The following is a 22,121-nucleotide window of genomic DNA, read 5'->3' as shown; positions in this document are numbered from 1 at the left end:
AAGTGTAGTGACTCTAGAAACAAGGAAGCGTTGATTTGCATCTGTATGCTTCCCAGAGATCAGCAAATTCTGCAGTATGACTGCCAACCATTCCATTTGGGAAAAAAACCCAGAGCAAACAGCAAACCCATTTGCTTCCATCTTTCTCTAAGGGTGTGTGTGTGAGTGTGTGTAAAGTGCTGTCAAGTCACAGCTGATTTATGGCAACCCAGTCGGGTTTTCAAGGCAAGAGACTAACAGAAGTGGTTTGCCATTATTTTCCTCAGCATAATGGCTCTGGTATTCCTTGGTGGTCTCCCATCCAAACACTTGCCAGGGTGACTCTGCTTAGCTTCTGAGATCTGGTGAGATTGGGCTAGCTTGGGCCATGCAGGTCAGGGTACACCATTCTAATTGATTCTCCACCTTTGCTGGGGTTGTGTATAACTTAAACCCTGCAGGTAACATGTCTTCAACAACAGAGGTACAACAAACTCCTCTACCCCCGGATCATTATTATTGTAATGCCCCCCAAACACCAAATCCAGAATGTGCCCTCCTACATGTGTCAAATATTATGTTAATGAAGGTAGACTTATGGTTGTCACAAAGTCCCCACAGCACAGTCTTGGCATGGATGTTGGACCCCCAGAACCAAAAGCTTGGAAGCCTTGTGCACCAAATGCCAAGAGCAGCTTGGCCAACTCATGCAAGAAAACAAACAGTGGGATGGGTAGTACACCAGTGGAATCCCAATACTCTCTCAGTATTTTATCCTGCTGTTTTATTATTTACAGTAGTGGTTTAGAACTGCAGGACAACTGGTGTGATACCAAAAGTAACTGTGATTGGAGGGCGATCAGAAGGAAGCCAAGCTGACAACTTTTTGAACTTCTTTCTCTTAACTTGGCTAGTGGAGTTCCTGCCACCTTACCTCCTCCTGCCTGACATGTTGTAGATATAATACCGCCCTCGTTACCCTTCCAAACACATCTCAACCCTGTCAAAAGCCATAGCAGCATGTGGAACTCCCAAGTCTGCCAGTTACTTCTCCTCTGAGCTGAATAAATCATTTCATTTCCTGTGTATGATAACATTAAACCTTAATTTGAGAATGTGTTCAAAACCACAAGTAGTACAGATAGTATGACAACGTTGTTAAAAACACTTAAAGATATTGTCGTTTACCAGCTCACTGACACCCCACCCCAAAGAAAGCATATGCCTCTCTTTTAGCGACAGATGAATAAAGAGAATGAGCTTCTTTTGAAAAAATGAGGGTAAGCCCTGACCTGGATGGCCCAGTCTAGCCTGCTCTCGTCAGATCTCAGAAGCTAAGCAGGGTCAGCCCTGGTTAGTATTGGGATGGGAGACCACCAAGGAATACCAGGGTTGCTGTGCAGAGGAAGGCACTGGCAAACCACCTCTGTTAGTCTCTAGCCATGAAAACCCCAAAAGGGGGGTCGCCATAAGTCGGCTGCGACTTGACGGCACTTTTTACACACACAATAAAACAAAAGGTTGAAACAAGTAAGATCCATTCGTACCAGGAAATACTGCATTCTGATGAGCCGTGCTCATGTGTGTTGAAGTTGGCTGTCATCGTTGCTGGCCCTCCTTGGTGAGATATTGTTATGAGCATGCCATTGGTCTCTGGCTGGCAATCAGGGTTTGATAATCTGTGTTGTCGTATCGGCAGAAGCAGACAAGTACCTTTCAGCGCAGTCATTCCAGCAATGAGTTCAATGCCAAAGAGAAATATTTTAAAACTGGACAAACCTTTTTCTTCTTTCAGATACTAATAAAGGAAATATAACCTATAAATGCTTTGCTTGTTTGTTTTTAAGGTACAGGCCCCTTTCAAACTGCCCTTATAATCCGGTTGAACAGCGGGTTGCTAACGGACCTTTTATGTCAATTCTGACACAACCGGTTTGGCTCCCAGCTGCTAACGTTTTTTTTGTGTGTTTTTTTTAACCTGTTCAGACAAAGTTGCTTGTGTCCCGTTGGCATCCTGGGGCTCAGCCGTTTTTTATGAAAATGGCTTTCTCCTGTTTTCAGTTTTCCTTGCACTTCTGAATTGCTCCAGTGTGCTGATTGAACTGTCTGGAGCGCTTCCAAAAGGACCACTATTTTTCCCTGCCTTTTTCCACCTGGCGTTCTTTTCCAGCTGTTTTTTTTTTTAACATTCTAAGATTTGTGCTACAGTACTCTTAGTTCTTTTATTTAACTTCTGCTTAGAGTCAGTTTTCTCCTACATGATCAGAAAGAATTATGCAAGCAGTTTTGTTCCTCTTGTGTACCTGCTTATTCTACATTGGTTTAAAGAGTAAGCTCGAATCCTTTAACCTAGATCAAGTGGTTATTTCTACACTGTACAGCAGATGTTGGGATGGTTTCATCTTCATCACTGGTCTTTGGCTAATAGAAAGAAGTAACTGAAAATGCATATTCATAATAGACTGGAAAATCTCTTGAAATGTGACTAGCCTTAGTTGATGGGAAAGTATATAACTTTTTTTTAATCGTTCATCGTCTTTCAGACCCTAAATTGGGTGGAGAGGTGGCATACAAATGTTTTAAATAAATAAACAATAGTAAAGTTGTGGCCCACAGGAAAATTGTGATGTTAAGGGTACTTGAATGGCATAGGTAGAGGATAATTCCCCATCTCTTACTGCCACCCATTGAGCTCCCCACAGTATTTTGTTCCTAGAGCCAGAGAACCTTCATGAACAGCCCAGGGCACCAAGTGGGTATCTGCAGTGAGAGAAGGAAATCATTGGAAACCCCCCTCCTCTCCCACCAATGGAAGTGCCCCTCCATCACTGGAAATTGACCATAGGATGTTTATTTCTATTTATTTATGATCTAATTATTGGCATATTTGTCTCCTGTAGATACCTGCACAAGAACAAAAATCTAAGAATTATCGATGAAGATGCATTTATGGGTGTGCAGAGTGGTCCATCACTACTGTGAGTAGGAAACAAAAGAGGAGATTTTAAATAACATCATTTATTGGAGCTATAGATGTCTTCAATGATGATTCCAGATGGCCCCTTCTCATAGTAACGATTGTGCCAAACAGGAAGTGGAAGAAAAACTAGCTACCTCACTTGCTTTGCTTCACTCCTTAGTTGCTGTGATGCATGTGCTGATCCTGTTTCGGACTAGCAGAAATGACCACAGGTCCCAACTGGTATCAGGTATACTAGTACAAAGCACCTAATATTTGGAGTCTCTCCATCTGAGGCTACTGAACCATGAAGCTATTAAACCTAAATTTCCATTTTATATTCATGAGAAACCATAGCAATCCAGGATCCAGGATCCATTTTATTTCCAGACCTCTTTTAGCAGCTCTGGGGCAGAACAACCATTCTGTACTTCACTTGCATGAGTCCCCTTTACACATTTTTCAAGTTAAATAAACTATCACTCTGCCTAGTTTTTAGACAGACAGACAGACAGATGTAGATGTAGATGTAGAAGAATTGTTCACTGAACTTGAATACCAGAAATCAGGCATTGCAATCTTACTAGATACTTTCTGTATAGCGCATGTAGCTTAAAATCTCAGTCCTGTGTCCATTCAACTCTGTTCTGGGTAGATTAGCCATGTGGTAGTTAAAGGCTCCTACAAATCCAAGGCAACCCCCTGCAAACGAGGCTGCCAACTGCATCTCTGCGTTATTTGGCTGCTACCAGTCAACTGCCACTGGGTGTCTAGAGACATCCACATATCCCTGTCCTAAGATCCCAGCACATCACTGGTGCCAGTATTACTAATCAATATTGTATGTCTACCCCATGGCGCAGAGTGGTAAGCTCCATTACCGCAGTCCAAGGTCTGCTCACGACCTGAGTTCGATCCCAACGGAAGTCGGTTTCAGGTAGCCGGCTCAAGGTTGACTCAGCCTTCCATCCTTCCGAGGTCGGTCAAATGAGTGCCCAGCTTGCTGGGGGTAAAGGCAAGATGACTAGGGAAGGCACTGGCAAACCACCCCGTAAACAAAGTCTGCCTAGGAAACGTTGGGATGTGACTTCACCCCATGGGTCAGGAATGACCCGGTGCTTGCACTGGGGACCTTTACTTTACTATAGGAGATATATGTGATACAAACACTCCCAACAAGATATAAAGAACGTAGCAGTTGCAAGTCACCAATTGTGCAGCGGCACACCACTGATACCCCCTCCCTCTGGCAACAGGCAGACGGAGACAGTGGACTTTGGCATGCTGATGCAGCCATCCCCCCCCCCTTTTGTGTTAGGCCACCTCTGCCCAGAGACAGAATACAGTAAGGAAAGGAAGAAGACAGTACCCTCTTTGGTTCTTGTAGGTTATCCGGGCTGTGTAACCGTGGTCTTGGTATTTTCTTTCCTGACGTTTCGCCAGCAGCTGTGGCAGGCATCTTCAGAGGAGTAACACTGAAGGACAGTGTCTCTCTCTCCTTCAGTGTTACTCCTCTGAAGATGCCTGCCACAGCTGCTGGTGAAACGTCAGGAAAGAAAATACCAAGACCACGGTTACACAGCCCGGATAACCTACAAGAACCAATGAACTCTGACCATGAAAGCCTTCGACAGTACCCTCTGCTTGATGGATCACTGTGGCATGACCAGGAAGAGCCCTGGAGTAAAGATATTCCTGGGAGCTATGTGGATGGGTGATGCGGTCCCCTCCTACAATCAAGTTCCCCTTTTGCACACAAGGACTGGAGCAACTTGGGTTCCCCGCCCCACTCTGTTGTGAAGGCTCACTAGGTGACCCTGGGCCTGTCAAACTCTCAGTGTGCCTAACCTACCTCACAGGGCTGTTTTGAGGATTAAATGGAGAAAGGGAACCATTGAATGCCGTGATCAACGGATAGGATATCTGTACACTGGCCTATATGACAGTTAAACTTCTTTAGACGACCTGGGGCATAACACTGTTCAGAGAGTAACCATATATTACCATGTGCTCTTTTTGACCGACACAAAGATTATCTCTATGCAGAAAAATAATACATATGTGAACAGCCCTGTGTAGTTCACTTTTCCAATTATAAGCTTTCCCTTCCCCAAGTGCAGACTAAGTAGGAGTGTTATGCACATTGCTATAACTGTTAGAGAAAGGTCAGTCACAAGAGTATAGGGTACCAATCCAGGCAACAACGATAACTAGTCTGTACACATGCGGCAGAAAAATGATCTCTTCATTGGCTAACAGATGCCAAGAAAGAGTCCCTAAAGTTGTGCACAAATACTCAGCGTGCAATGCATACCCTAACGAATACAGCTGGGTGTAATAACAGAAGTTTCATGGCTCCAGCTGGTTGTGCAAAATAAAACAGAAGTCCACTGGCACCTTAAAGACATACAACATTTGGTTCGGCGTGAGCTTTTGTCAGTTCTCCCGTCTTCAGATGTGCAGTTAAGAAGCCATTGAAGAACATGTTGCTTTTGGGTAAACTGATGGTCACTTCCCATGTTTCCTTAGTATTTAGAAAGTTAGACCGGGCACGTGCATAACTCTAAACCTGAGATGGCCACTGTGTGAACAGACTGCTGGACTATGATGGACCTTGGTCTGATCCAGCATAGCTTTACTTTTGAAATGACCATTGAGAACACAGCAGAACTGTCTGGTTGATGTGTGCAGTGTCTGCCCTCTCTGTGTATTTAAGGCAAAAGAAACTATTCTGCCAAGTATCATATGTAGTGATCTCAATTTTCCTAAATGGCAATTATTGCCATTAAAAATAAAATAAGAGTATATCACAACAACAACAACGATAATGTTAGGCAATGACTTCATAATCCACTCTTGAACTTGTAGGGCAGAATCCCGGCTGGTTTTGATCCATTGAGTCATGTGGCAGGTCTCTCGGGCCAATGCCCCCTCTGCTTATTTAGTCACTGCAGATGCTGCTTTTCGTCCCACCAGGGACTCAGAACTGAAGAAGTTTGCTTTCTTCAGAGCTTCACGAAGCCCTTAGAGAGTGCACGTCGGTACGCTGGCAGTGTTGTCGAAGAAGATGCGCAACGACCATTTCCCCAGACAAAGACAAAAATAAGTTAGCTGAGAGACATGTCAGAAATACTAAATGGCGGAAAACGCATTAACTGTGAAGGAAGGCTCACCACCCCCCACCACCACCTTCCATGGATGAGGCAAATGCCATCCGTCGCTTTCTGTTTTTTTGGTAACTGTGCTTCGCCCTCAAATGTAAGCAAGAAGTGCAGTAGAGAGATGTTAAATCAACAGTTCTCTTTTAGTCTCAGCAGAACGATTACACACTTGCTCCCCTTTGCATAACGAAGTCTTGGCAAAGATTCAGAGACCCGGTAGGCATAAGTTACCAAGTGTGGCAGCCAGCACGGCTGCCTAAATTCCAAACGACAGAGCCCAAATTCTGGACAAGCTGGGGAAAAAGCAAAACAAGGTTCATGATTCGATCACTTTTTGTTAAAGCAGACTTTTTCCAGTTAACTCTATGGGCACAAGTGAGATATTTTTGCCCACTGGTAAAGGAAGTTTTTAAAAACCAAGCGCTTTGAAAATGCTGAGCCTCTGACTATTTCTTTAAAATTTTACTTATATATTTATACTCTCTTTTCACCCCAGTGGGGACCCAAATAAGCTTCCACCACTATTTCCCCCTCTTCCACTTTATCCTCGCAATATCCTGGTGAGTTAGGGTAGATTAATAGAGAGGAATTGGCCTAAGATCCCCCACTGAGCTTCAGTGACGGAGTACGGATAGAAACATTACGCACAGGGGAAAACATGATTCAAAATCGGCTTTCAGAAAAAGATTGGGGTAAAAAATGTATCCAAAGAGGCAGAAAAGAAATGGGGGGGGGGGACAAGCAAACAAACAAAAAAGCGAAAACTAAAGGCACAAAAACGCCTGTGGAAATTAGGGATAAACTGAAGCAGTATGGGGCCAGAACCATTGAAAAAATCTATGTAGAAAAGCCCTGTGTTCTGCACTACTTGAAGCTTCTGGGTTGTCTTCTAGGATAGTCCCCCATTACAGTAGTCAAGCTAGAAAGTTATAGAAACACAGCAATGCTTTGCTAATGACCCAGAAGCACAGGAAAATGTTGTTTCTTAAGAATGACGGTTATACACGTTAATTCATATAGTCAATCAACAAATATTTCTTTAATAGCCCTAATAACTTTATGCATGGATGCATGCAGATGATAAAACAGACATTCTTTGGGGCAGATTCTGTACTATACATGTCTTCGAGCTTCAAAGGAAAGACTAGAACAAAATTAAGCAAACAAAAGTTTGAACTCCTTGAAATTATGTAGGGCATCAGTGTCTAAAATAACTGTCAAGATAGCGCGATAACACAGAGCGAAGGAGGTTGGGGAACAGATAAGCTGCCATGGGTGCATGTCTGGCTGTGTTTTATGGAGACAAATAATTGTTTTCACACTGGCCAAACTTCAGCTTTTGTCGAAATAGTTATGTCCAGGGCCAGTGCAAGAAAATAAAAGTAATACAAACCAGATGAAAACTCTGTGGGAAAAAATTAATTTCTAATTGGTTTTATTAAACCACGGTCTTTATAAATTTTGTTTGGGGTATGTTGTTTGTTGTTCCTTCATTATATGGTCAAATGTTATATTGCTTGGTATTTTAAAATATCATGCTTAATTGTATTTACTTTAACTTCCTTGGCTTTCAGCAGTCCTGCTTTGGTTCTCTTGTTTTGATTCCCAAACAGATGACTCTTTTAATATACTCTAAATCCATACATCTAACTCTATCTATATACAGTTGTTTGCATAACCAGTCTGGGGTTCCCATTTACTTGACATAGCATTCAGTGCTAAGAACACTTCCCTGGGAGTGTGCTGTTAAATAAAACGGGACTTACTTCTGAGTAGACCTGGATTGCTCCCATTATTACTTATATTGACTAGACAGCAGGATTTAGCTTATTGTGACTCGGACCATGCAATTTTTTGATAGTCTATAATCTCATTTATGATTATGGTTAAAGTGCCAAGATTCTAATCTTGTTCTTGTCACCTTCTCTGTGAATTATACAAAAGCAAACCCTCTTCACATACACTCCAAGGAGCATGGTAGTCATTTCCTCAAACTGATCCCACTCAAAAAAGAGGTTGTGTGTTAATATTACCATCCCATGAGGGTGGGGCAATCATGTGAACATTTCCCACTAGTCAACATCCTCAGTAGTATCACCAAATTTCATGGTGGTTTCCCTCTTTTATTTACTGAGAAATTCAAATAAATAATCAGAACTGTACAAATCCTAACAACAGTGATATGAATTCAAATATGTACAAATATGTAGAGCACATTTACCATGCATTATCTAATGGCTTGTATCCACCAGGGACATGTCTGTCTATATGGTGGAATTTCCCTGGCTCCCGCCTCCTGCTGCAGCCCCAAATACCACTCCTTGGGGAATGGAGAACAATGCTGGGCGGGGGGCGGGGGAAGGTTAAACCTCTGCAGCAGAAGTGGGGGCTCAATAAAACCCATCCAATTCATCTGCAGAAATCCTCCATGGAATCCAAGCACTTATATTTTATTTCCCCCCCCCCTTCCTGCAAGTGACCTGGAGCAGTCTGCATGGTTCTCCTGCCTCTATTATGTCCTCACAACAAACTCGTGATATAAGTTTCCTCCTTGTTGGCTCTGCAATGAAAAGGGCTAGAGACGATATTTTGTTTTGAAAAAAAAAAAAGAATGATGGTTATTCAGAGGATCCAGCAGGTTGCGACAATTGATGGTTATAGCATTATCAAAATTATTATTTTAAAATCAAAATACCAAAAATAGCCCTCCAGTGGCACAAGTAGGGTTTATCAACAACCAAATCCCAGTCATAGGGGGGGTGGGTCTGTCTCCTGAGTAGGAAACAAACATGTTTTCAGATAGTATCGCTATCAGATTTAAATGCTGTTTGAAATCACCATTCCCACTTCACATCAGATGAATGAGCCTGGCCTTGGCTGGGAAAGAGCGGTATATAAATTCAAAAAATAAATAAAATACATAAATGAAATATTAAAAAGCAACAGATAAAACCCTGGATAAAGGTCACAGTGAGAAAGGGACTTCAGTATAAGGCAGCTTCATATTTTCCTGTGTATACCTCTACATGTTACCCATATCAATTACCAAGGTATACTAAGCCTTGAGAATCAACTCTCTCTCCACTTTGCCCAAGCAAAATAGCAACTTTTTGTTGCTTAAACTGGAAGGTTTTCCTTGGATTAGGAATGTTCAGAGTGAGTCCAGCTTCACCATCTGGTCCCATACTAAATTCTGACTGTATCAGTGGTTTAGAACCATATGTCTTGAAAGAAGGTACAAGCATCTGGATAAGGACTATACTTTTTTATGAAAGCTAAGATTCTGGAAGATGTACACCATTACATTCCACTGCTGTGAAATCTTGGCATTCCAAAAGAATTACGTATTTTAGAAGTACGGTACCATTCTGAGTTCTGTTTGGCAACTGGCGTCCCTAAAGCCAGTCTAGCAATATTTGTAAAAGATATTCAAGAGCTGGCTACATCTTTTTAAATATTATATCACCTGGTTTGCTCATCTAATCACTAATCCTAGTGGGATTATTTTACTGTCTCCATAAAACGACTGTACAATGATATGAGAGTTCTGTAGCCTTTTGAACCCCTAAGCAGAATCAGTTAAGCAGAGTTCTGTTACAGAGTCCCTGGTAGCTATTCCATGTTTAATTTTGCAGGCTACAAATCTTGTGTTACTTAAAAATCATAGTGCCAAAATGATGTGGGAGTTGGTCCCACAAAGATTCAAAGGCCTGCCATGAGGGCGCTGAGAAGCCTTCTGGCATGAGCAGCGTTGTCACTCATGAAGTGGTCCTTCAGTGGTTCCTAAACCATAAAGGGCTTTAAAGGATGGAACCAGTATCACGAATGGAGCCCAGACGTTATTAGCAACCAATTGTTTAAATAAATGTGAGCAGAACACTGCATTTTGAACCAAATGACTCTTCAAAGTTGTCTTCAAGAGAATCCCCACATAGGGAGTATTATATTAGTCTAGTCTAGAAGTTACATAGGCATGGATTATTATAGCCAATCACTTTAGTCCAAGAGGGAAGCAGCTTACAAATAAGAGGAAGGTGAGGAAGTAATATTAGCATTAACTGTGAATGCTATTGCAAGTGTTCACGTTAGATTGGTTTCCACAAGACTTAAGCTTGCCTACCTGTCTCTGGTCTTGGCCCTCAGAAGCTTCCAACCAGTTTCTGTAATAGTTCTATGATGTAGTGGTTAAGAGTCGAGGACTCTAGTCCACATGAAGCCTGCTGGGTGACTTTGGGCTAGTAACAGTTCTCTCCAAACTCTCTCAACCCCACCTACCTCACAAGGTATCTGTTGTGGGGAGAGGAAGGGAAGGTGATTGTAAGCCGGAGATTGAGACTCCTTAAAGGTAGATAAAATTGGGGTTTAAAAACCAACTCTTCTTCTTTTTCCATAGTCTTATAATGTATAAATGGTAAAGCAAGGTACAACCACAGATTTTAGTTTGCATTTCAGATAACTTTTCCTGAGGCCAGAATCTTAACATTTCTGTTAATAACAACCTCATCTTGTTCCTCCTCACAGCAACTTTAGGTTAGGTTGGCCATATCTAATCAGTAAATTTCATTGTTGAGTTGGCATTTGGAACTTGAGTAGCCTTAAAATATTTTTCACAGTGTCATATTAGTTTTGTAAATATTTCAAGAGGAAGCTATTTGAATAATGTATTTTCATCAGACTATTTGAAGAGTTTTAAAGAACTGGAGGTAAATTGGCCTTTTATAGGTTCTTGTAGGTTATCCGGGCTGTGTCCTTCAGTGTCCTTCAGTGTTACTACTCTGAAGATGCCTGCCACAGTTGCTGGCGAAACGTCAGGAAAGAAAATTCCAAGACCACGGTTACACAGCCCGGATAACCTACAAGAACCAATGAACTCTGACCGTGAAAGCCTTCGACAATATTTTGGCCTTTTATAGTTTATTTTATGAATACTTAGGGAACCTTTGTGAGATAGTTTCTCCCTGCCAGAGGAAGAAAGCTCTGTTTCTATGTAGTGCCTAGTGACATATCACATATCTGGCTTGGAACTGTTAATTTACCTAGTGAACTACTAGGGTTGCCAACCTCCAGGTACTAGCTGGATATCTCCTGCTATTACAACTGATCTCCAGCCAATAGAGATCAGTTCACCTGGAGAAAATGGCTGCTTTGGCAATTGGACTTTATGACATTGAAGTTCCTCCCCTCCCCAAACCCCGCCCTCCTTAGGCTCCACCCCCAAAACCTCCCGCCAGTGGCGAAGAAGGACCTGGCAACCCCATGAACTACTCTTGTCTAAAACATAGTTGAGGGGAAATTGGTTTCTTCTAGAGGCATTCGTGTGGAGAGCTGGCAGAGTAGAGTGCTTAGCAGCATCCTCTAACTGCTTACCTATTCTCTCATGAACATACCATCAATGGGTTTTGAGAACATCTTTTGTGACAATTAATGGTTTAGCCTTTTCATTTCCATTCTCTTTATGCACCTTTAAAGTAAATTGATTCTTGTAACTTAATGCGTCAGTATATAGCACTGAAAGCATAGTTTATTGGCAGCATTTTTAAGGTAGATTCAGAACAAACTAAAAGAAGTACTTCTTCGCCCAGCACAACTCTTGCTACCAAAGGCAGTGACACCATTATCTAAGGCCAGGGCTACAGCTGCAGAAGAATGAAGTAGTAGGATTCTGAGGCGGCAAAACAAGCTATACTACTTCAGACTGCTCATAAGGAGAATCACATTGTTAATAGTCCCCTATGTAAACATTTCCTGTAAATACAGCATTTCCACATAAGAGGGAAAGCAGAATATTTCCCAAAGGTCTTGGTTCTTTTTATCTCCAGTCCTTGCAAAGTCTTAACAACAACAACAAAAACCCTAGCCCTTCACAGGCTGTGCTAGTTTTCCATTTACATGGAATTGTTGTGTGTGTGTAAAGTGCCGTCAAGTCGCAGCCAACTTATGGCGACCCTTTTTGGGGGTTTTCATGGCAAGAGACTAACAGAGGTGGTTTGCCAGTGCCTTCCTCTGCACAGCAACCCTGGTATTCCTTGGTGGTCTCCCATCCCAATACTAACCAGGGCTGACCCTGCTTAGCTTCTGAGATCTGACGAGATCAGGCTAGCCTGGGCCACCCATTTAATTCCATTTAATTTCAGCTCTTACTCCTCATTACCACCTTATTCTGTTACACATGCAGACCAGGCCTAAGGAAATTACACAAATGCATGGAGGACAACCATATTGGTGATTATTAATCATGATGCCTAAAAAGAATTCTATATGCCTGGCATTCCAGGGTCCTCCACCTCCAACCCAGAATTCTTCCCAGTGCCTGGATTATTTTGGAGTAGATGTTTCCAGGTCAGGGTCTATATTTCTACTGAAAAACTCCTTCCAAATGTGGAGATCAATAGTCTTCATATTTTATTTTGACTGAGGAGTTCTGATTGGTGAAGAGCATCTGAACTAATAAATTATCCCTTATTTTCTTTATGTGTCTCCAAGGGATGTTTCCCAGACTGGTGTTGTTACCCTGCCAGCAAGAGGGCTTGAAAACCTTAAAGAACTGATGGCACAAAATACATGGACCCTAAAGAAATTGCCCCCTATAAAAACTTTTCCTCATCTAATTCGAGCAAAACTGTCATACCCAAGCCACTGCTGTGGGTTCAAGAACTGGAAAAAAGCTAAAGGGTAAGTCCTGTTTTAGATTAAATCCAAAATGTATGTGTGCTAAGTGGCCGCCAAGTTGCCACTATGAATTAATGTCTTCCAGAACGTCCTGTCATTTACAGCCTTTCTCAGGTCTTGCAGACTGAGGGGCCATGGCTTCCTTTATAGAGTTAATCCATCTCATGTTGGGTCTTCTTCTTTTCCTGCTGCCTTCAACTTTTCTTAGCTGTATTGTCTTTTCCAGTGACTCTTTGTCTTCTCATAATCTGACCAAAGTATGATACCCTCAGTTTAATCATTTTCGTTTCTATGGAGAGTTCAGACCTGATTTGATCTATTTGTCTAGACTTATTTGTCTTTTTGGCGGTCCGTGGCATCCGTAAAACACTTCTCCAACACCACAATAGGTGAAGCGTAAAATTCTCCTCCAACACCACATTTCAAATGAATCAGCTTTCTTTCTGTCAGCTTTCTTCACTGTCCAACTTTCACATCCATACATAGTAATGGGGAATACTATGGCATGAATGAACTTGATCTTGGTTGCCAGCAACACATCCTTGCACTGAAGAATCTTTTCTAGCTCCTTCCTGGCTGCCCTTCCCAGTCTCAATCTCCTTCTGATTTCTTGGTTGCAGTCTCCCTTACCATTCTAATACAATTAAGCAATTTACAATACAATCCTAAGCAGAATTGCACCCTTTTAAATCCAAGTCAATCGACTTAGAAAGGTATAAATCTTTTTAGGCTTGTACTTACAGTGGGTGAAAGGGTTTAATTTTTAAAAAGAGCCTTCCATTTAAATTAGTAATGTCACATCATCATTTGAAAAGGGCTAGAGTTGTAGCTCAAAGTCAGAACCCACATTCTTCAAACATGCAACAAAATCCCTAAGTAGGGTTGCCAACCTCCAGGTGGTGGCTGGAGATATTCCGCTATTACAAGGTTCCAGGGGGGACCCAGGAAATTACAGGCCAGTTAGCTTAACGTCTGCTCCAGGTAAATTGGTGGAAAGCATTATTAAAGATAGAATTGTCAAGCATATAGAAGGGCAAGGTCTGCTGGGCAAAACCCAACATGGCTTCTGTAAGGGTAGGTCCTGTCTCACTAACCTATTAGAGTTTTTTTAAAAGCGTCAGTAAGCATGTGGACAGGAATGAGCCTGTGGATATTGTGTATTTGGATTTCCAAAAAGCTTTTGACAAATTCCCCCACCAAAGACTGATAAGCAAACTTCATAGTCATGGGATAAGAGGACAAGTCCTCTTATGGATTGAGAGCTAGCTGAAAAATAGGAAGCAGAGATTAGGAATCAATGGTCAGTTCTCCCAATGGCGGGATGTGAGCAGTGGGGTGCCTCAGGGATCTGTGTTGGGACCGGTGCTTTTCAACCTGTTCATCAATGACCTGGAGTTGGGGTTAAACAGTGAAGTAGCCAAGTTTGCAGATGATACCAAATTATTTAGGGTGGTTAAAACAAAATCGGACTGTGAAGAGCTCCAGAAGGATCTCTACATACTGGAAGAATGGGCATTAAAATGGCAAATAAGATTCAATGTGAGTAAGTGTAAAGTGATGCATATTGGGGCAAAAAATCCCAGCTTCACATATACACTGATGGGATCTGTGCTGGCAGCGACAGACCAAGAAAGGGATCTTGGGGTGGTAGTGGATAGCTCAATGAAGATGTCAACCCAGTGTGCGACTGCTGTAAAAAAGGCAAATTCCATGCTGGCCATAATTAGATGAGGAATAGAGAATAAAACTGCTGATATCATACTGCCCTTGTACAAATAAATGGTGAGACCACACTTGGAATACTGTGTACAGTTCTGGTCACCACACCTAAAAAAGGATATTACAGAGCTTGAGAAGGTGAAGAAAAGAGCAACCAAAATGATTAGGGGACTAGAGCAACTGTCCTATGGGGAGCGGTTAAGACGCTTAGGGCTGTTTAGCTTGGAAAGAAGGCGGCTAAGGGGAGACATGATAGAGGTCTATAAAATTATGCATGGTTTGGAAAGAGTGGGCAAGGAGAGGTTTTTCTCCCTCTCCCATAATACTAGAACACGGGGTCATCTGCTAAAGCTGGAGGGTGAGAGATTCAAAACAGATAAAAGGAAGCATTTTTTCACATAACGCATAGTTAAATTGTGGAACTCCCTGCCCCAGGATGTGGTGATGGCTGCCAGCTTGGAGGGCTTTAAGAGGGGAGTGGACATATTCATGGAGGAAAGGCGTATTCATAGCTATTAGTTAGAATGGATACTAGTCATACTGCATACCTATTCTCTCTAGTATCAGAGGAGCATGCCTATTTTTTGGGGCGCGGAGGAACACAGCCAGGATGGTGCTGCTGCAGTCGTCTTGTTTGTGGCTTCCTAGAGGCACCTGGTTGGCCACTGTGTGAACAGACTGCTGGACTTGATGGGCCTTGGTCTGATCCAGCAGGGCCTTTCTTATGTTCTTATGTTTTTACAACTGTTCTCCAGGTGATAGAGATCACTTCCCCGGGAGAAAATGGCTGCTTTGGCAATTGGACTCTATGGCATTGAAGCCCCTCCCCTCTCCAAACCCCACCTTTCTCAGACTCCATCCCCAAAATCTCCAGGTATTTCCCAACCCGGAGCTGTCAACCCTACCCCTAGGTTACTGAAGGGCTGTGGCTCAGTGTTAAAGCATATATTTTGCATGCAGAAAATTCTAGGTTTCGTTCCTGCCCCCCTCAGTTAAATAATCTCAGATAGTAGGCATTGGGAACAACTTCTCTCTCTTCCTGATATTCTGAAGAGTTGCTGTCAGAGTAGACAATACTGAACTAGATGGCCAGTGGGCTGAAGGTAGCTTCATGTGTTCATATGATGAACATTTTTTCATTGCTTAATTTTTCTGTTCAAGCTGTGGTCTGTATCCTACTGGTAATTCTGTGTTCTTTCAGCATTCTCGAGTTCCTGTTGTGCAACCAATCTTACAATCACAACTTGCGCAAGAGAAGATCTACCAGTGCCTCCAGGGTCCCCTTTTACCAGGATTACGCAGAAGAGGATTCAGATCATACCGGTACTGCCTATGATGAGAATACCAAATTTAAAGATTTTCATGGAAATTCTCATTATTACGTCTTTTTTGAAGAGCAGGATGACAGAGAGATGGGGTTTGGCCAAGAGTTCAAGAATCTTCAAGAGGAGAACACCCCAGCATTTGACAACCATTATGATTACTTTATCTGTGGAGGTAGTGATGATATTGTGTGCACCCCAGAACCCGATGAGTTCAATCCCTGCGAAGACATAATGGGATATAGATTTCTAAGGATTGTGGTATGGTTTGTGAACTTGTTAGCTATTCTGGGCAACGTTTTTGTTCTCTTCATTCTGCTCACCAGCCATTACAAGCTGACCGTCCCACGCTTCCTGATGTGTAACTTGGCTTTTGCTGATTTCTGTATGGGATTATACCTTCTCCTGATTGCTTCAGTGGATCTTTACACTAAGTCAGAGTACTATAACCATGCCATTGATTGGCAGACCGGGTCGGGTTGTAACACTGCCGGCTTTTTCACCGTCTTCGCCAGTGAATTGTCTGTCTTCACCTTGACTGCAATCACCCTGGAGCGCTGGTACGCCATCACCTTTGCCATGCGGTTGGACAAGAAAATTCGTCTCTGGCATGCTTCTGCTACAATGTTGGTCGGTTGGCTGATATGTTTCCTTCTTGCCCTTCTACCATTGCTTGGAGTCAGCAGTTATGGAAAAGTCAGCATCTGCCTTCCAATGGATACTGAAACACCTGTGGACCAAGCCTACATTGTAATTGTTTTAATGCTGAACATCATTGCTTTCATCATAATTTGCGCCTGTTATATAAAAATCTATATCACTGTGAGGAATCCACAGTACAAGTCAGGGGACAAAGATACCATCATTGCCAAAAGGATGGCTGTGTTGATTTTTACAGACTTCTTATGCATGGCTCCAATCTCATTCTATGCATTGTCTGCTATAATGAACAAGCCCCTAATAACTGTTAGCAATTCAAAAATCCTGCTGGTTCTCTTCTATCCCCTCAACTCCTGCGCAAACCCATTCCTTTATGCTATCTTTACCAAAGCTTTCCGAAGAGATGTTTTCATCTTGCTCAGCAAGATTGGGCTATGTGAGCGTCAGGCTCAAATCTACCGGGGCCAGACGGTCTCTCCTAAGAACAGCAGCGGCTCTTATAGCCAGAAGGGTAGCCGAGGGATGGGTCAGAATCTCACGAACCTTCAAGAGTGTCATCACGGCTTGTCTGAAGACTACCGCCCAACGGGGATGCCGCGTGCTCAAGGAACCATGAAGGAGAGTAAGCTCACTGTATTATAGGGCCTAAAGATTAAACAATGGAAGACCAGTAAGACTTGGTTGGGTTAGAAATCCAATCAGGATGATAGGACAGGGATGCAAAATTCTCAGTGGTGTTCGAGAAGTTCGGATGTGATTCGGTTTCTCGTGAATCATGTGCAAGAGTCTGATCTTACACAACTGTCCATGCCACTCACTATCATGGACGTGTTTGGAACAGCATGGTAGAGAGAATTGTTCTGGTCTGCGCACAGTTGATCTTACCACCCCATCCCTGAGGTGGCTACAATCTATTTGTATACGTGTGTGTGTGTATGTGTATGTACATGTGTGTGTGTGTGTGCGCGCACACACAGAGAGAGAAGCACACTGCTTTGCCGCTGGTCCGTTCAGGTGGTGGGGGAGTTAGACCAGATATTCACTTTCCTTCCCACTCATCCTTTCTCTCACAGGATAACAAGTTTCTGGCTGATACAAAGCAGTAAATGCCCAAGAAAGGACATCTGTTTTAACTGCGTGCCTGTTTTTTTTTTTTTTTTGTAAGTAATGTACTATTTGAAAGGTATAATTAAATTTGTTTTTATATATAACCCAATGGGATTGCCCCCAACATTGAATGGTGTTGGTGGTGAATTACACAGTGGTTGGAGGTTGCTCATATGCTTTTGGGGGACGTGTCACTGGAGCAATAATTTGACACTTGATTAAAATCACCATGAAGAATAGAAATAGACAACACTAACAGCATGTTTTCATTCATTAAGTACTTAGTATTGCACTAAGCACAATATGTGAATATCCCTTCCCACCCACCCACCCACCCAAAAAGACCCTAGAGATAGAGTGAAAAAGGAACATACAAATGGCAAAGATTCTGGCAGATGCTATAATTACAGAAATCAGATAAATCAGGAACATCCTGATTTTATAGAGCTTGTTTACAGAAAAAGATAGAACTAGAACAAATGGAGAAACTGGAGAAAACACGAGGACACTATGAGTGGGCAGGGAGAAGCTTTTCTCCCTCTCTCATAATACCAGAACAAGGGGTCATCTGCTGAAGCTGGTGGGTGAGAAAACTGGAGAAAACACAAGTACACTATGAATGGGCAGGGAGAAGCTTTTTCCCTCTCTCATAACACCAGAACATGGGGTCATCTGCTGAAGCTGGTGGGTGAGAGTTTCAAAAGAGATGAAAGGAAGTATTTCTTCACACAACGCATAGTTAAATTGTAGAACTCCCTGCCCCAGGATGTGGTGATGGCTGCCAACTTGGAGGTCTTTAAGAGGGAAGTAGACATGTTCATGGAGGATAGGGCTATCCATGGCTGCTAGTCAAAATGAATGCTAGTCATTAAGCATCCCTATTTTCTCCAGAATCAGAGGAGCATGCATATTATATTAGGTGCTGTGGAACACAGGCAGGATACTGCTGCAGTCGTTCTTGTTTGTGGGCTTCCTAGGGGCACATGGCTGGCCACTGTGTGAACAGACTACTGGACTTGATGGTCCTTGATCTGATCCAAGCGTGGTGTAGTGGTTAAGAACAGTGGTTTGGAGTGGTGGACTCTGATCTGGAGAACTGGGTTTGATTTCCCACTCCTCAACGTGAGTGGCGGAGGCTAATCTGGTGAACTAGATTTGTTTCCCCAGTCCTGCACATGAAGCCAGCTGGGTGACCTTGGGCAAGTTACAGCTCTGTTAGAGGTCTCTCAGCCTCACCTACCTCACAGAGTGTCTGTTGTGGGGAGGAGAAGGGAAGGTGATTGTAAGCCGGTTTGAGTCTCCCTTAAGTGGTAGAGAAAGTCGGCATATAAAAACCAACTCTTCTTCATCCAGCATGGCTTTTCTTAAGTTCTTATATTCTTAAACCAGACTGGGGCACTTTAAAGACTTCCTGCTTTCAATGAAAATGTGAAGGAAATGCTTAACGCTTTCCCGTGGAAATCATGAAGATTTTAATTTTGGCTGGATTGGAGCCCACATTTATAAAGATTTTTAAAAGAGGGAATAGAGATGAGAATGCTGTTGAATGAATACATGGGGCTTGGCCTTTGCTGACGGAAGGATTACATTAACATTACACTCTCTTGGTTTCCCTTTGTGGTAACTCTTTAACCTTTCATACGTGAGTGCTGAAATAACCTCAGGAACATTGTTCAAAATTTCTTATTAGTCCTTGTGTCTGTGTGTGTTTATTCATTAAAAACAAGCAGTTACATTCTATGTGTGTTAATCTGTAGCTGCAAAATAAAACAATCTGGGGTATAAAATGAAAGCTACAATCTATTTGTGGTAGAGTGAAGCCTTCCACTCATTCTTCCCCTTGCTGTCATATATAGTTAGGCTTGCCAGGCCCCGCTGCTCCACCGGCGGGAGCTTCGTGGGGCCGTGGCCTTATTGTGTGATGCACTACGTCACTTCCGGTTTACCCGGAAGGGATGGGGACGCTCTAGCAATCCCGCCCCAAAACGCTGAAGTTTCCATAGAGTTTTGGCCGGGATTGCTAGAGCGTCCGCGTCACTTCCGGGTTTACCCAAAAGGGATGTGTGCGCCGCGTCTGCGCGTGTGAGCCCGCATTGCCCACTGGGCCTCAGCTGGCCGGCGGGCAGCCCTGTGTATGGGCGGTAGTTTACGTGCCACCACCAGGCAATTGGCAACCCTGTATATAGTATAGAAACAGTTTTGTAGCAACAACGAAAATAACAGTTCAGCTATATTTAATACTGTAGTTAAGTGTGCGTGTAAAGTGCCGTCAAGTCGCACTCGACCCCTTATGGAGTTTTCAAGGCAAGAGACTAACAGAGGTGGTTTGCTTTTGCCTTTCTCTGCATAGCAAGCCTGGTATTCCTTGGTGGTCTCCCATCTGAGTACTAACCTGCTTAGCTTCCAAGACCTGACGAGATTGGGCTAGCCTGTAGTTAAGTAGTTAATATGCATTTGACAAAAATGTACTCAATTTTGTACTCAATTTTGCACACTTTTTGTAGTGGAGAAGAATCTAGACCTAAGAAGTTATCACACCATTCCAGCAATAGGAAACAGGTTTCCATTTTTGCAGCTCCTCCAGATGTTGGTCTGGGTCCCTTGGAAGAGGCATGCAGTGCATTCCTGAGAGGAATGCCTGCGCCAGTCATTGGAGGCAACGCAGCTGCACTGCCTCCAAAGGAGGTTTTGGCCCCACCGAAATCTCCCAGCATTAAAAATCCATGCAACCCTTATAGGTGCCATATCTTGGCAAAAATAAAAAGGGGTGTTCCCGGTCCAAAAGGGGGGCCCAGACGCTGGCACAGGGGGCCCAGACGCCGGCGCGGCACCTTCCTGGCCTCCTAAGGGCTTTTGCCCTTAGATCTCAGGAATGTGCTGTCAATGCAGCTTTTATTTATTTTATTTATTTTTCATACTTCTAACTCGCCCTCCCCCAGCCAGGCAGGGCTCAGGGCATGTGACAACATTTAAATTTTACAAATATAACAATGAAACATATATATACTCCAGCTGGATCTAGTTCAGTTGTTGGAGCACTGGCTATATATGGTCTTGGGACAAGGCCCCACTAATGAGCCTTGCCGCCACATTTTGTACCAGCTGGAGCCTTTGGGTCAGTCTCAAGGGCAGCCCTATGTAGAGCGAGTTACAGTAATCCAGCCGAGAGGTGACCATCGCATGGATGGCTAGATCTGGGTGGGAGAGGTAAGGCACCATCTGCCAGGCCTGGCAGAGATGGAAGAATGCCGCCCGGCCCAGCTGAGATGGAAAAATGCCGCTGTGACCTGAGCCTCCATAGATAAGGAGGCATCAAGGATCACACCCAGACTCTTGATTACAGGTGCAGGTGTTAATTGTACACCATAAAGAGCCAGGCGCTGGCACCCTGTCCCCAAACCACCTGGACTGAGTCAAAGAACCTCCGTCTTCACTGGGTTCAGCCTCAACTGGCTTTCTCAACCACCCTGTCACAGCATCTAAGCACCTGGCCAGTGTGTCCAGTGTGGAGTCTGGATGGCCATTCAATAACAGGTAAAGCTGGATGTCATCAGCGTACTGATGACAACCCAGCCTGAAACTCCAGATAATCTGTGGAAGGGGGGGGCATTTAGATGTTAAATACCATCAGGGAGAGAATCACACCTTGCGGCGCCCCACACACTAGAGGGTGCTGCTGTGAAACCTCCTCCCCGAGCGCCATCCTTTGTCCCCAATCCTGTAGGAAGGAACGCATTGGCAAGGCAGTAGTCAAGAAGGTCATGATCGACTGTGTCAAAGACTGCTGACAGGTCTAAAAGTATCAGCAGCCCCGACCCGCCTTGATCCAGTAGTCGGTGAAGATTGTCTGTAAAGGCGACCAGAGCCACGTCCGACCCATGACCAGGAACTCCTGCAGCTGCTCGGCGACCGCTCAATCAACTACCTTACCCAGGTATGAAAGATTTCATACTGGGCGGTAGTTGAATAGGTCCCTTGGATCTAAAGTGGTTGTCTTCAAGAGCGGTCACACCACTGCCTGAAGTGGTCTAAACATGGACCAGAAGATGGGCAAGGGGCCTCTAGTTCCCTTACTGTGTCAAGGTTGGCAGGAAGGTCATGGCGGAGCGACAAGACTTTATCCTTGAAGAAGCTTGCAAATGCCACACAGCTATGAGTCAAATTAACTATATTTGGTTGTTCGCCTAAAGACGTAAGGGATCAAATTACCCTAGACAATTGTGCCGGGAGAGAGCTAGTGGACACAACTGAGGCTGCATAATTGAGGTGCCCCTTCTTGTTGCACATATACTTGATGATGTGCTTGATGACAGCTGGATCAAGGCCCATGTCTTAATTATAATGCTTCCTTTTTTTTTCCTGTACAAAGTAAGTCTGTGACAGTTGCCTTATTCTGTATGTAATGTTTTGTATTTCTGCCTTTGTGGATATAATTCACTGAATAGCATATACAAGACACAGAAAATACTTTGCTTCTGTAGACTTGGCTTTAAATGTATGAGTGGAGGGCTCATGTTTTCTCATTTGTTTCTGGCTTTGTCATTG

At 43.4% G+C, this 22,121-nt stretch overlaps 1 protein-coding gene across 1 annotated transcript in view; it reads left to right on the top strand.

Moving 5' to 3' along the window:
- The window catches only part of TSHR (thyroid stimulating hormone receptor), a 64,516-nt gene extending 47,405 nt beyond the window's left edge, over positions 1 to 17,111 (top strand). The window contains exons 8-10 of the mRNA XM_056851481.1: positions 2,880 to 2,957; positions 12,583 to 12,771; positions 15,689 to 17,111. Of these exons, the coding sequence (XP_056707459.1) occupies positions 2,880 to 2,957; positions 12,583 to 12,771; positions 15,689 to 17,111 (1,690 nt within the window). The remainder of the gene's footprint in view (positions 1 to 2,879; positions 2,958 to 12,582; positions 12,772 to 15,688) is intronic.
- Positions 17,112 to 22,121: the final 5,010 nt, after the last annotated feature.

This window comes from Euleptes europaea, chromosome 6, assembly GCF_029931775.1.
Source record: "Euleptes europaea isolate rEulEur1 chromosome 6, rEulEur1.hap1, whole genome shotgun sequence".
Lineage (NCBI taxonomy): Eukaryota > Metazoa > Chordata > Lepidosauria > Squamata > Sphaerodactylidae > Euleptes > Euleptes europaea.
This window is presented reverse-complemented; position numbering and strand designations above follow the sequence as displayed.